General features: G+C 47.3%; 1 protein-coding gene across 2 annotated transcripts; it reads left to right on the forward strand.

The window, feature by feature from the left end:
* The first annotated feature begins 2,110 nt into the window (after window positions 1-2,110).
* LOC309524612 (uncharacterized protein) lies at window positions 2,111-13,071 on the forward strand. 2 transcript variants are annotated; one of them, XM_082209362.1, is made up of 4 exons: window positions 2,111-2,127; window positions 5,577-6,533; window positions 8,542-8,656; window positions 10,382-13,071. In XM_082209362.1, the coding sequence occupies exons 2-4, from the start codon at window positions 5,751-5,753 to the stop codon at window positions 12,517-12,519; spliced, it is 3,036 nt and encodes a 1,011-aa protein (XP_082065488.1). In that variant the 5' UTR covers window positions 2,111-2,127; window positions 5,577-5,750; the 3' UTR covers window positions 12,520-13,071. The 2 variants fall into 2 exon arrangements, with proteins under 2 accessions (XP_082065488.1, XP_082065489.1); XM_082209363.1 differs by having other exon boundaries at window positions 10,385-13,071.
* Window positions 13,072-13,309: the final 238 nt, after the last annotated feature.

The following is a 13,309-nucleotide window of genomic DNA, read 5'->3' on the forward strand; positions in this document are numbered from 1 at the left end:
TTATTTATTTTAATGTTATTGAAATATTTTGACATAAAATACAATCAGAATCAAACTAGCCTACAAAACCTGAATTTTAAAAAGAACCAAAAGATATAAAAGCAAGAAGAAAAAAGGGGGAAGAAAAAGAAGGGGGAAAAACCCCTACAAGGCCCTTCACCATATTTATATGCTATACAGTGGTACCTTGGGTTAAGTACTTAATTCGTTCCGAAGGTCTGTACTTAACCTGAAACTGGTCTTAACCTGAAGCACCACTTTAACTAATGGGGCTTCCTGCTGCTGCCGCGCCACCGGAGCACAATTTCTGTTCTCATCCTGAAGCAAAGTTCTTAACCTGAAGCACTATTTCTGGGTTAGTGGAGTCTGTAACCTGAAGCGTATGTAACCCGAGGTATCACTGTACTGTATTTCCTTAAATAAGTTGGAGTTCTTGTTATTAACCATACCAAGAAAAAAACACACCAAGAACTCTGGCCAATATAAGTTTCAAAAGTGGGAGTGGTCCCTACTCGCAAATCAATAGTCAATTGTAACAAAAACTAATCCATTCAAAAGTATGTATTCTGGCAAGGATTACAAACTCAAACAGAGATTACAAACTCTAACTCATAAAGATATGTATAACACAATAATTCGTTACAGTATTAAAGATAAGAGTTTATGAGTTGAGATAAATTCATGTTAGTCCATAGTCAGATTCGATGTGGAGGTCTTGATTTCAATCACTGAGCAGATTTCAGTTATGGATCAGAAATCAGGACAGGGCCCTGTTTCGATGTATTCACCTTCATCAGCTAATTTTTAAAGGGTCATGTAAGTTTGAAGACTTTCGGATAAATATATCCTTTGTTTTCTACGTTTCTCAGGGATAACAACTGAAAATAATCAATAATAATTACAGGTGTAGAATCAAATTAAAAACTCGAAGGCAGCATATAATCATACTGTACTTTCTGCCATTTATCTACATACAGAGATGTTCATGCGGGGGTGGGGGGGATAACAACCTGTAAAGAGCTACCATATTTTTTGTGATTGCATTTTTAAAAATGCTGTTTTCAGTGTTGTTGTTGTTTATTCATTTAGTCATGTCTGACTCTTCGTGACCCCATGGACCAGAGCACGCCAGGCACTCCTGTCTTCCACTGCCTCCCACAGCTTGGTCAAGCTCATGTTGGTAGCTTCGAGAACACTGCCCATCCATCTCGTCCTCTGTCGTCCCCTTCTCCTTGTGCCCTCAATCTTTCCCAACATCAGGGTCTTTTCCAGGGAGTCTTCGCTTCTCATGAGGTGGCCAAAGTATTGGAGCCTCAGCTTCAGGATCTGTCCTTCCAGTGAGCACTCAGGGCTGATTTCCTTCAGAATGGATACATTTGATCTTCTTGCAGTCCATGGGACTTTCAAGAGTTTCCTCCAGCACCAGAATTCAAAAGCATCAATTATTTGGCGATCAGCCTTCTTTATGGTCCAGCTCAGTGTAATAAATTAAAATAACAATAGCAGCAGAAATCAGTATTGGAACTCTCTGCCTATTTACATGAGGCAGATGCCTTCACTGTAGAACATTTTTTTCTACAAGCCTATCCATATATGAAGGATGTCGACATGTATTTGAATCTTTTTTTTAACTTTTCACTGTTTTTAATTATTTCTGAACCTTTTAAATAGTTGTTTTCCCTGATGTTTCTTTTTTTATAAAAAAATTGTATTCTTTCTGTAAAACCACTTTGAGGGTGTCTTTTAAATTGTACTTAAGCAGCACACAGATTTTGGTGACCTGAAATAAATGGTGCGTGGGGGGGAATACCATCAATAACAAGTGAGGCCACTGTAACAAAATGTTGCAGTGCTCCTGTTGAGGGATGCAAGCCATTCCGTTCCCATCACCCTGTCTCTCTTTCTCACACATGCTGAGCATCTTTGGGATATGGATCCGGCTTTTATGAGCGTTGTCTGGAAAAGGGGGAATTATTAATTTTCAGTGTGGCTGGGCAAGGGTTAAAGGCAGCGAGCCGCGGCTCCTAGAGAGGCGTGGGAACTGGGGTGGGCTGCTGGGGGTGGGGAAGGAAGGGAGGAACTTCCTTTTCCTCTTTTTTTTTTGCACCCAGAGGCAGCACTTTGAGGGTGAGGAGGGGTGAGAGCAAAGCTGGGGGGGGGGCATTTGGGTTGCAGGGGTAGGGGGTTGAGGTGGTCCTAAGGCAGGGGGAGAAGAGGCAGGCAGGCTGGTGTTGCCTGCACGGGCTGGCAGCAGCTCTCCAAGGTTTCAGGCAGGGGGGCATCCATTCCCAGGCTGGCCTGGAGATGCCATTGGGGACTGACATTCTGCAATCCAGGCAGATGCTCTGACACTGAGCCACACTGGTTGGGCAGGAAAAGGGACCTGGGCAGAACTGGGACGCCCTTGGCCACAGCTTAAGCTGGGTGGTTTGTACTCTCAGCTGGTGAAATCCCCCCCCCCCTTTAAGAGGAAGCCTCTGTCCTCCTGCTTGCTCGCCTTAAAAAAGAAAATTAACTCAAACAATGCCTGAGCATGTTCCCGGTTCCCACCTCTAGAATTTATAACTCTATGGTGAGATTCATAGAACCGTACATTTGGAAGGAACCCTGAGGGTCATCTAGTCCAGCCCCCTGCACTGCAGGAAGGTGTAGATATCCCCGTACAGGGATTGAATCTGCAACCTTGACATTATCAGCACCACACTCTAACCAACTGACCCCGCGTTAGATTTGAGCATCTGGGGTCAGGTCCGAGCAAGAGCATGCCTTGTTTTTTGCTGTGTGGTGAGAGTCTGTTTTTTAATAATAATAATAATAATAATAGTAATAATAATAATAACAACAACAATTTATTTATACCCCGCCCATCTGGCTGGGTTTCCCCAGCCACTCTGGGCGGCTTCCAAAAGAATATTAAAATACTGTGATACATCAAACATTAAAAGCTTCCCTAAACAGGGCTGCCTTCAGATGTCTTCTAAAAGTCTGGTAGTTGTTGTTCTCTTTGACATCTGGTGGGAGGGCGTTCCACAGGGCGGGTGCCACCACCGAGAAGGCCCTCTGCCTGGTTCCCTGTAACTTGGCTTCTCGCAGTGAGGGAACCGCCAGAAGGCCCTCGGTGCTGGACCTCAGTGTCCGGGCAGAACGATGGAGGTGGAGACGCTCCTTCAGGTATACAGGACTGAGGCCGTTTAGGGCTTTAAAGGTCAGCACCAACACTTTGAAGTGTGCTCGGAACCTACTGGGAGCCAGTGTAGGTCTTTCAAGACCGCTGTTATATGGTCTCGGCGGCCGCCCCCAGTCCCCAGTCTAGCTGCTGCATTCTGGATTAGTTGTAGTTTCCGGGTCACCTTCAAAGGTAGCCCCACATAGAGCGCATTGCAGTAGTCCAAGCGGGAGATAACCAGAGCATGCACCACTCTGGCGAGACAGTCCACGGACAGATAGGGTCTCAGCTACGTACCAGATGGAGCTGGTAGACAGCTGCCCTGGACACGGATTTAACCTGTGCCTCCATATACAGCTGTGAGTCCAAAATGACTCCCAGGCTGCGCACCTGGTCCTTCAGGGGCACAGTTACCCCATTCAGGACCAGGGAGTCCTCCACACCTGCCTGCCTCCTGTCCCCCAGAAACAGTACTTCTGTCTTGTCAGGATTCAATCTCAATCTGTTTGCCGCCATTTTAAAAATATCTGAAGTTTTATTTTTAATACGGTGGTACCTCGGGTTAAGTACTCAATTCATTCCGGACGTCCATACTTAACCTGAAACTGTTCTTAACCTGAAGCACCACTTTAGCTAATGGGGCCTCCCGCTGCCACCATAGCACGATTTCTGTTCTCATCTTGAAAAAAAGTTCTTAACCCGAGGTACTATTTCTGGGTTAGCGGAGTCTGTAACCTGAAGCGTATGTAACCCGAGGTACCACTGTATTCTGTTGCAAGTCGCCCAGAGTGGCTGGGGAAACCTAGCCAGATGGTATAAAAAAAATAAATAATTATTAATAATATTATTATTGTATGTTCTTATTATACCAAAGTATCTAAGAAAACGTTTCCATGTTCAGAAGTAGTGTACATCCGAATACCAATTGCTGGGGGCAGGGCACTGCTGCCTTCTGGGTTCTGCATGTGGGCTTTCAAGATTGGTCCCTGTTGGGCAAGGTGTGATGGATATTTGGCCTGATCTTTTGTTGATAAGAACAATAATAATAATATTTTTCTATTTATACCCCGCCCTTCCTGGTTCAGAAAATCGGGCTCAGGACAGCTAACAACAAATTTAAAACACTTAATTGTAGAAGCAGCATAAAATCCAGCATAAAAACATGAATAACAATAAAATTCAAAGTTCAGAAATCAGTTTGGGGGAAATTCATCCAATAAGCATTAGATAGTCACCAGGGCTAGCTGGCTGAATTAGTCCTACTTGGACCAGCGAGGAGACCAGGGGAGAATTAGCTGTGGGGTCTCAGAGTGGGTAATCTTCATAAAAGGGGGAGGGAAGAGAAGGGAAATAAAAGATCAGGCTGAATTCAGATTAAAAGCCAGGGGGGAATAGCTCTGTCTTACAGGCCCGGCGGAAGGACGTTAAATCCTGCAGGGCCCTAGTCTCATGGGACAGAGCATTCCAGCAGGTCGGAGCCATCACTGAAAAGGCCCTGGCCCTGGTGGAGGATAGTCTGACTTCCTTAGGGCCCAGGACCTCTAAACTATGGTTATTCATGGACCTTAAGGTCCTCTGCGGGGCAGACCAGGAGAGGCGGTCCCGTAAATACGAGGGCCCTAGGCTAGGATAGCATTAGTGTTTTTTGCTGCTGCATTACACTGTTGGCTCATGTCAAACATGTGATCTCTCTGCTTTCTACTTCCTCCATAGCATAATTCTTCCATGCATAATTCTATACATTTCTATAATGTTGCCTCTTACACCTCCTTTTTCTATACAGCCGTACATTGGCTGTCAAGCACCTTGCTATGTGAACGTTTTGGCTTCTGAACGCCGCAAACTTGGAAGTGACTGTTCCGGTTTGCGAATGTTCATTGGAAGCCGAACGTCTGACGCGGTTTCTGCGGCTTCCAATTGCATGCAGGAAGCTACTGCAGCCAATCGGAAGCCATGCCTTGGATGTCGAACGTTCTTGGAAGTCGAACGGACTTCCGGAATGGATTCTGTTCGAAAACCAAGGTACAACAGTACTGAAAAGCCTCAAGTGCAGTAACCTTTCCTTTCTGAATGTGTACATTCAAATGAAAGATAAAATATATGCAAAGGGACTTGACAAGAAGTCAAAGTTGAAGAAAAGATTTTGGAAGATAAAAAGGGAAAAAATATTTACTTTCATTATTATCATTTTGTGTGCGGGTGTGGGTGTCTGCACATATGTGTGTTGTTGTATGCAATGTTTGGGAGGAAATAAGATGGTAAATAACAAATAAACTAAATATCAATTTATGTAATTTTTATTTCTTAATTATATTTAGTGGTAGTATGGCTGTATTGTTTTTTGTAACATAAAATCATTCAATAAAAATTATTTTTTTTAAAAAAAAAATCTTTCCTTTCTGTTCTTCAGGAAAAAAAACAAATCTTCCAGTGTGGGGATAGAGCCCTACGGCCGGCTGTGTAGCCGAGGGATTTTGAAACATCGCCACCTCCGTCTGGTCGTCTTCTCGAAATTGCCCAAGGCTTGATGGTTGGCATGTAGGCTGAGAGTGATGCAAAAGGTTGAACCAAGTCCAAAGACAAAATGGCCGCTGAGCAAAGGACGGTGTCCTGTTTGTCTCCCCACCCGTATGAGGCTGTGGCGGAGAAGGAAGTGAAAATGGAAGAGCTGGACCCGGCGGTGTCCACCCCACCAGAGGGGCCAAAACGTTTCAGAAAGACCCCCCAAGGTGGGACCATTGGGGAATGCCTCAGCCGGGCCATTGCGAAGCAAGCCGAGTGCGAACTGGACGATGGGTTGTTGTCCCATTGCTGGGAGGCCCAGTGGCAGGAGTTCCTGAAGAACGTACAGTCTCCATTTTCCGGGTGGACCAGCTCTCCTCAGCTCCCTGTTCCATTGGCGCTCTCGGAAATGTCGGCCGGGGTTTGCCAGCGCCCCGTGCAAGAAGCGGTGAGCGGTCTTCCTTCAGGCATCAGAGAGGGGTCCCTCAGGACCGACCCCTTGGATGCGCAGTCTGGAGAGAAAGCGGGTTGCGGGGCTGTGAAGGGGGAGACCCCGCACGAGGGAGAGGCTCCCGGTGCCGAAACGCGGCGCCAACGTTTCCGCTGGTTCTGCTACCAGGAGGTCGAGGGGCCCCGGGAAGTCTGGGCCCGGCTGCGGGAGCTCTGCTGCGAGTGGCTGAGGCCCGAGCTCAACTCGAAGGAGCGGATCGTGGATTTGGTGATCCTGGAGCAGTTCCTGGCCATCTTGCCGGAGGAGATCCAGAGCTGGGTGGGCGAAGGCGGGCCGGAGACCTGTGCCCAGGCGGTGGCCCTAGCTGAAGACTTCCTGCTGAGGCAGCAGGAGGCAGAGAGGTGGAAACAGGAGGTGAGGATAGTTCCCACCATCCCACACTCTGAAGGGGTCTCAATCGGGGTTGGCAGCGAGCGCTTTGGTCCTGTCGCATCCCAAGTCGGGTAGAAAAAAGCCCCAGTAGATCAGCAGATGCTACAGAAAAGAGGGTACAGACTTGGATGATGATTACTTCGTTGCTGTTTATTTCATTTGCACCTCCAAGGAACTCAAGGTGGCAGGCATGGTTACCTCCCCTCCCCGTATTATCCTCACGGAACCCTGTGAGGTACAGGAGGCTGAGAAGCAGCGACTGACAGGTCCAAGGTCACCCAGAAAGTTTCATGGCCAATGGGGATTTGAACCCGGGTCTCCTGGGTCCAACTCTCTCACCACTGTAATAATAATAATAATAATTTATTATTTATACCCCGCCCATCTGGCTGGGTTTCCCCAGCCACTCTGGGCAGCTTCCAAAAGAATATTAAAACACTGCAATACGTCAAACATTAAAAGCTTCCCTAAACAGGGCTGCCTTCAGATGTCTTCTAAAACTCTGGTAGTTGTTTTTCTCTTTGACATCTGATGGGAGGGCGTTCCACAGGGTGGGTGCCACTACCGAGAAGGCCCTCTGCCTGGTTCCCTGTAGCTTTGCTTCTCACAGGGAGGGAACCGCCAGAAGGCCCTCGGCGCTGGACCTCAGTGTCCGGGTAGAACGATGGAGGTGGAGACGCTCCTTCAGGTATACTGGACCGTATACCTGGTTTAGTTGAGATGTTCCTGCCAGAAGGTGATAATGATGGTTGTCATTATTATTATTATTATTATTATTACTCGTGGAATCCATAATAATTGGCCATATTAAAGCAATAGGCAAGTACAGTGGTACCTCTGGTTGCGAACGGGATCCGTTCTGGAGGCCCGTTCGCAACATGAATAGAACGTTACCCACAGCGGCGCGTCTGTAAACACGCAGGTTGCGATTTGCTGCTTCTGTGTATGCACATGACGTCATTTTGCGCGTCTGAGCATGCACAAGCGGCGAAACCCGGAAGTAACCCTTTCCGGTACTTCCGGGTCGCCACGGGACGCAACCTGAAAGAACGTAACATGAAGCGGACGTAACATGAGGTATGACTGTATTGCTATAAAAATTAATGATAATACAATAGCAGTAATTAAAGATAATAACTAACTTATTATTTCATTATTGTGTCATGTTAATAGTACAGTTGTGAAGAACCATAATGATGCTAAATAAATTTTGGATTTGTTATTTAGTAATAAATATACATTAATAATAAAAACCAGACACTAGTAGTACAGTGTAATTGTTGATTTGTTGTTTTAAAAATAGATTAATGACATGCGAAGTTATTACGGAAGTGGGGCCTGCAACAAAGTGTGAATTGCTTCTGTTCACGGTGCCAAACTGCCATGCTATCTGTCATGGATGCTTTCGTTGAGATTCCTGCAATGTAGGTGGTTGTATTAGATGACCTCAGGACCCCTTCAAACTCTTGATTCTATGCCCCCCTCCTTTCCGGATACTCCTTCATTATTTGCTTCTCCTGCACCCTCCAGTTTCCAAGTAGAATTATTATTGTTGTTGTTGTTGTTGTTGCTATCCCACCCATCTGTCTGGGTTTCCCCAGCCACTCTGAGTGGCTTACAGCGTATCTAAAAACATAATACAGTGGTACCTCAGGTTAAGAACTTAATTCGTTCTGGAGGTCCATTCTTAAGCCGCACGATTTCTGTTCTCATCCTGAAGCAAAGTTCTTAACCTTGAAGCACTATTTCTGGGTTAGTGGAGTCTGCAACCTGAAGCGTCTGTAACCCGAAGCATATGTAACCCGAGGTACCACTGTAAAAACATCAAATTCCCAGATCCCTGCCTCCTCAGCCTGTTTATAAATACTTAGTTATTTAAACCAATAAATACGAGTTAATTCTTTAAAAAGGAAAAGTATGCTATGTGAACTGACCACTCGGGTCACACTGCGACGCTTTGCCTCCAAACCTCTGGCTTACTGCGTTTCAGGTGCTGGGAGAATTTGAGGAGGTGGCGATGAGTTTCTCTCGAGGAGAGGATGCTGGAGAGAGGCCCCACCCCTGGGAGATCAAGCAAGAAGGCCAGGAGGGGGCCACATTGCTGGGTAAGCATCTTTCACTGTAGCAGTGGTTTTCCCGCTCCCCTCCCCATATTACCTTGCTATTGTTTGCCGCCCTGGACTTCTTTGGGAGGATTTTTTCAAAATTCCAGAAACGATTTTCCTGCATTGCAGGGGGTTGGACTAGATGACCCTCGGGTCCTTTTGTAGGGATCGGATGGGATTACCATAAGGAATTATAAAATATACATCAAGCCATTGTGTCCACGATGAACGCATTGTGTTGACTGGGTTTGAGATATTGACGATAATTTCTGATTAAATCCCATAAGATTCTACATTCATGCCCTTTTGCCTCTACTGCCCACTTTTCTTTCTTCACAAGTCACGTACACTTCAACAGACAGGCAGGCATCCTGGGTCATCTAAAGACTATGGGCAGTTTCTTTGATGTAGCTTTTCTAATAGGTAATCTTAGGATGTTAATCTTAGGGCCAGGAAACAGGTTTCACATTAAGGTGATAATGGGTCACTGTCCCCCTGGCCATCCTTCTTATCATGTGTACTGATTTTTTATTATCTCCGGGATTGCTGTATTCGCTCCTTTGTAGTTTTTATTCATTTACTCCAGAGTATGTATGCCTAACTAGTGTTTATAGCAGTGTTTCCCAACCGGTGTTCCGCGGCACACTAGTGTGCCGTGAGACACCGGCTGGTGTGCCGTGGGAGGGAGGCGGGTGAGTCGGGCGGCGAGAGGCGGCGGCGGCGAGGATCCGCGTCGAGCCGGGGGCGGCTCCGCGGTGGTGGTGCCGAGCGGCGGGGCAGCGCGCGCAAAAGGGAGGAGCGCGAGACAGCGGAGGAGGAGGAGGCCAGCATGTCCGGGCAGCAGCAGCAACAGCAGCATCAGCAACTCCCGGCGACGGCTCCTCCTCCTCCCGCTATCGCCGCCACCACCACAACAGCCGCCGCCGCCTCAGCTGCCGCCGTCCCTCAGTCCCTCGCTCTGCTGTCTCCTCCCACCCCGGCAAGGGGAAGGGAAAAAACGTTCCCTTTTGTGCGTCCCTCCCGGCGTGACGCTGCGCGCTGACGTCACGGGGCGGGGCTTTAATGGTGGTGTGCCGCGAGATTTTTTTCCGGTAAACAGGTGTGCCGTTGCCCAAAAACGTTTGGGAAACACTGGTTTATAGTTTAACTTTGTCCCCACCTGAGGTTTGTTTAAATGCTCAGAGGAAATCTGATTGGTTCTTACGAGCACTGTGTAAAGGATTCTTTTGCTAATAAAATGGCCTGGCGAGGGGTGTGGTGAATGCACTTTCTCTGAGAGCCTTGCAGATCAAAGCCTTGTGTCTTATTTTAATCAGGGTCCATTCCTTCCTTTGGCCTCAAAACGCAACACCTTTCTAGCCTTACAATTCTGTGATTCGATGATGATGATACAGTAAGATTTCCCAAGAAAATGCTGCCCCTAACCGAACAGAGAAAAGTCTAGAGATGCAAAAATGAGGGGAAGCAGGGAATTCCCCCTCCCCAGTTCTTTCTCAGTCCTTCACATCTTCTTGTCACTTTGGCTGAACGACTCCTGGCTTTCCACAACAAGAAATGTGAGGTTTTGTTCTGTTGTTTGTTTCTCCAGCAACTGGTATTTAGAGATAGACTATTTTTGAACATGAAGGTTCCATTTAGGCTTTCTAAGAAAAGCCCTGCTGGGTCAGGCCAGCATACTGTCTTTTCCAGGTTCCATTTTTAACAAGCTTCTGTTTTTTATTCCAGCAGGCCATGGCTGGGAGAGCGAGGAACAAAGGCCCTCATCTGAGGTTCCGTTGGAAAGAATAAAGCCTCGAGACCCAGAAGAGGGCTTTGGGGATCAAGACGGGACGAGGCAGGAAGAGAGAATACAAACAGACAAGAGTCAGAGTGATAAATCCATCCTTTGCCGGAGTGCTGCATCTGGTGAAACTGTAGCACAACGAAGAGTTTCCACGGGAAAGCGACAGTTTGTGTGCAATATTTGTGGGAAAACTTTTACTCAGAAATCAAACCTCAACAGGCATCAGAGAATCCACACGGGAGGGAAAAAGTATCAGTGCTTTAAGTGTGGGAAAACCTTTAATTGGGAGACTAGCTTTACCAGACACCAGAGATTCCATACGGGTGAAAAGCCTTACCCGTGCTTAGAATGCGGGAAGAGCTTCAGTCGGAGTGCAAACCTTATCATACATCAGAGAATTCACACAGGAGAGAAACCGCACAAGTGCATAGACTGTGGTCAGAGCTTTAGTCATATCTCCAACCTCATCAGACACCACAGAGTTCATACTGGAGAGAAGCCTTATAAATGCCTAGAGTGTGGGAAGGGTTTCACTCAAAAATCAAACCTTATCAAACATCAGAGCGTGCACTCGGATGACAAACCACACAGGTACTCTTCTTACGGGAAGAGATTCAGTCAGAGGCCAAACCACAACAGACTTGAAAGGATTCCATTTGGAGAAAACGCATGCAAATGCTTCAAGTGTGGGAAGGTCTTTTCCCGGAGAGGGAACCTCCTCAGGCATCAGAGCATCCACACAAAAGATAAGCCGCATAAGTGTCCGGAATGCGGGAAACGTTTCAACCAGAGGACAAACCTTAACGCTCACCAGAGAATTCACACCGGAGAGAAGCCTTACAAATGTCCGGACTGTGAAAAAAGTTTTCGGTGGAGAGCACACCTCCTCATACACAAGAGACTGCACACGGGGAAGAAACCGCACAAGTGTGGTGATTGTGGGCAGAGCTTTAGCCAGAGATCCAACCTTGTGAGACATCACCGAATCCACACTGGAGAGAAGCCCTACCGATGCTCAGACTGTGGGAAGAGCTTTGGTCAGAAATCGAACCTGATCAAACATCAGAAGATTCACACTGAAGACAATGCTCTCAATATGAAACCAAACCGTATTCGGCACGAAAGAATTATCACAGGAGAAAACCTGTATAAGTGTTTCAGATGTGGGAAAACATTTTCCCGGAGAGGGAACCTTCTTCGGCATCAGAGCATCCACAGCAGAGAGAAACCACACAAATGCGCTGACTGTGGGAAGAGGTTCAATCAGAGAACGAACCTCATCAGCCACCAGAGGATTCACACAGGTGAGAAACCTTTCAAATGTTCGTATTGTGGGAAGAGTTTTCGTCAGAGCCCGCACCTTATTAATCATCAGAAAGTCCATACAGAAGAGGAGGCATCATACAGAAGTTCAGGTTGTCCGGAAAGTGTAGATCCAGGGTTGAACCCTAGCAGACATGAGAGAATTGAGGTGGGAGAAACCCCGTATGAATGCCTTAAGTGTGGGAAAATCTTTAATTGGCAATCGAACTTTATCAGGCATCAGAAAATCCATGCTGGTGAGGAGACTCACAAATGCTCTGACTGTGGGGGGAAATTCAACCGCAGGAAAAACCTCATTGCCCACCAGAGAATCCACATGAGAGACAAGCCCTACAAATGTCCAGATTGTGAACAGAGCTTCACGTGGGAAGCTCACCTTATCATCCATCAAAGAATCCACACGGGAGAGAAACCCCATCAATGCACAGAGTGCGGGCAGAGCTTCAGCCAGAGGTCCAACCTTATCCGGCATCAGAGAATCCACACGGGTGAGAAGCCCTACAAATGTACAGACTGTGGCCAGAGTTTCAGTCAGAGAACGCACCTTGTTGTACATCAGAGAACGCACACGGGAGAGAAACCGCACAAATGCCTGGACTGTGGGCAAGGCTTCAGTCAAAGGGTGCACCTTACAGTCCATCGGAGAATCCACACAGGGGAGAAGCCCCACAGGTGCGTGGACTGTGGGCAAGGCTTCTGTCAAAGATCTAATCTTATCAGGCATCAGAAGACCCATGCCTGTGAGAAGAACAAATAAGAGATGCTTCCATTGTAGCCCGTGCTGAGGACAGGGCCAAACAGGCTGAGAGAGTGACACTTTTACAAAAACTCCAGTCTTGCTAGGCATCTTGGCAGAAACAGAGACTAGGAGGCACTGCATGTACCCAGAAAGTTGGATGGGGACACGAGACCTCTCCTCCAGCTCCCCTTCCTTCTTCTAAGCCTTGCAAAATAGCGACAGCAGCCAGTGACTCGCAATGGACCAGCTACACATGAAGAGAAAAGCATCTGGAACCCATTCCGACTTGGGGGAAACACCCGAGGCAAGGACTGGGGAACCCGTGGCCCTCCCAGATCCTGCCGGACTCCAACTCCCATCAGCCTCAGCCAGCATGACCAAAGTTCTTGGGGAATGATGGGAGTTGTAGTATTGATGGCATCTGAACGGCCAAAGGTTCCTTATTCCTGGCCTAGGCAAGGTGGGGGATTCTCTGAATTGGATTCTTCATTCTTTTCTACCTGCTGCCTCTGTCTATTGTCTCATCTTTCAGTTCAGCTTTCTGGTTCTATTAAACCCCTTGTGAAGCCGAAGATCTCAGTCTCCTGTTCTCTTTTTTGCTTCCTCTTCCTGGAATTCTAGGGACGCGGGTGGCGCTGTGGGTTAAACCACAGAGCCTAGGGCTTGCCAATCAGAAGGTCGGCAGTTCGAATCCCCACGAAGGGGTGAGCTCCCGTTCCTCGGTCCCTGCTCCTGCCAACCTAGCAGTTCAAAAGCACATCAAAGTGCAAGTAGATAAATAGGTACCGCTCCGGCGGGAAGGTAAACG

This window comes from Podarcis vaucheri (genome assembly GCF_965113315.1).
Source record: "Podarcis vaucheri genome assembly, chromosome: 2".
NCBI lineage: Eukaryota > Metazoa > Chordata > Lepidosauria > Squamata > Lacertidae > Podarcis > Podarcis vaucheri.

Coding starts and splice junctions, on each gene's coding strand:
- LOC309524612 (XM_082209362.1), top strand. CDS start 5,751: ATGGCCGCTGAGCAAAGGACGGTGTCCTGTTTGTCTCCCCACCCGTAT. Junction 6,534..8,541: donor CAGAGAGGTGGAAACAGGAG/GTGAGGATAGTT, acceptor ACTGCGTTTCAG/GTGCTGGGAGAATTTGAGGA. Junction 8,657..10,381: donor GGAGGGGGCCACATTGCTGG/GTAAGCATCTTT, acceptor TTTTTATTCCAG/CAGGCCATGGCTGGGAGAGC.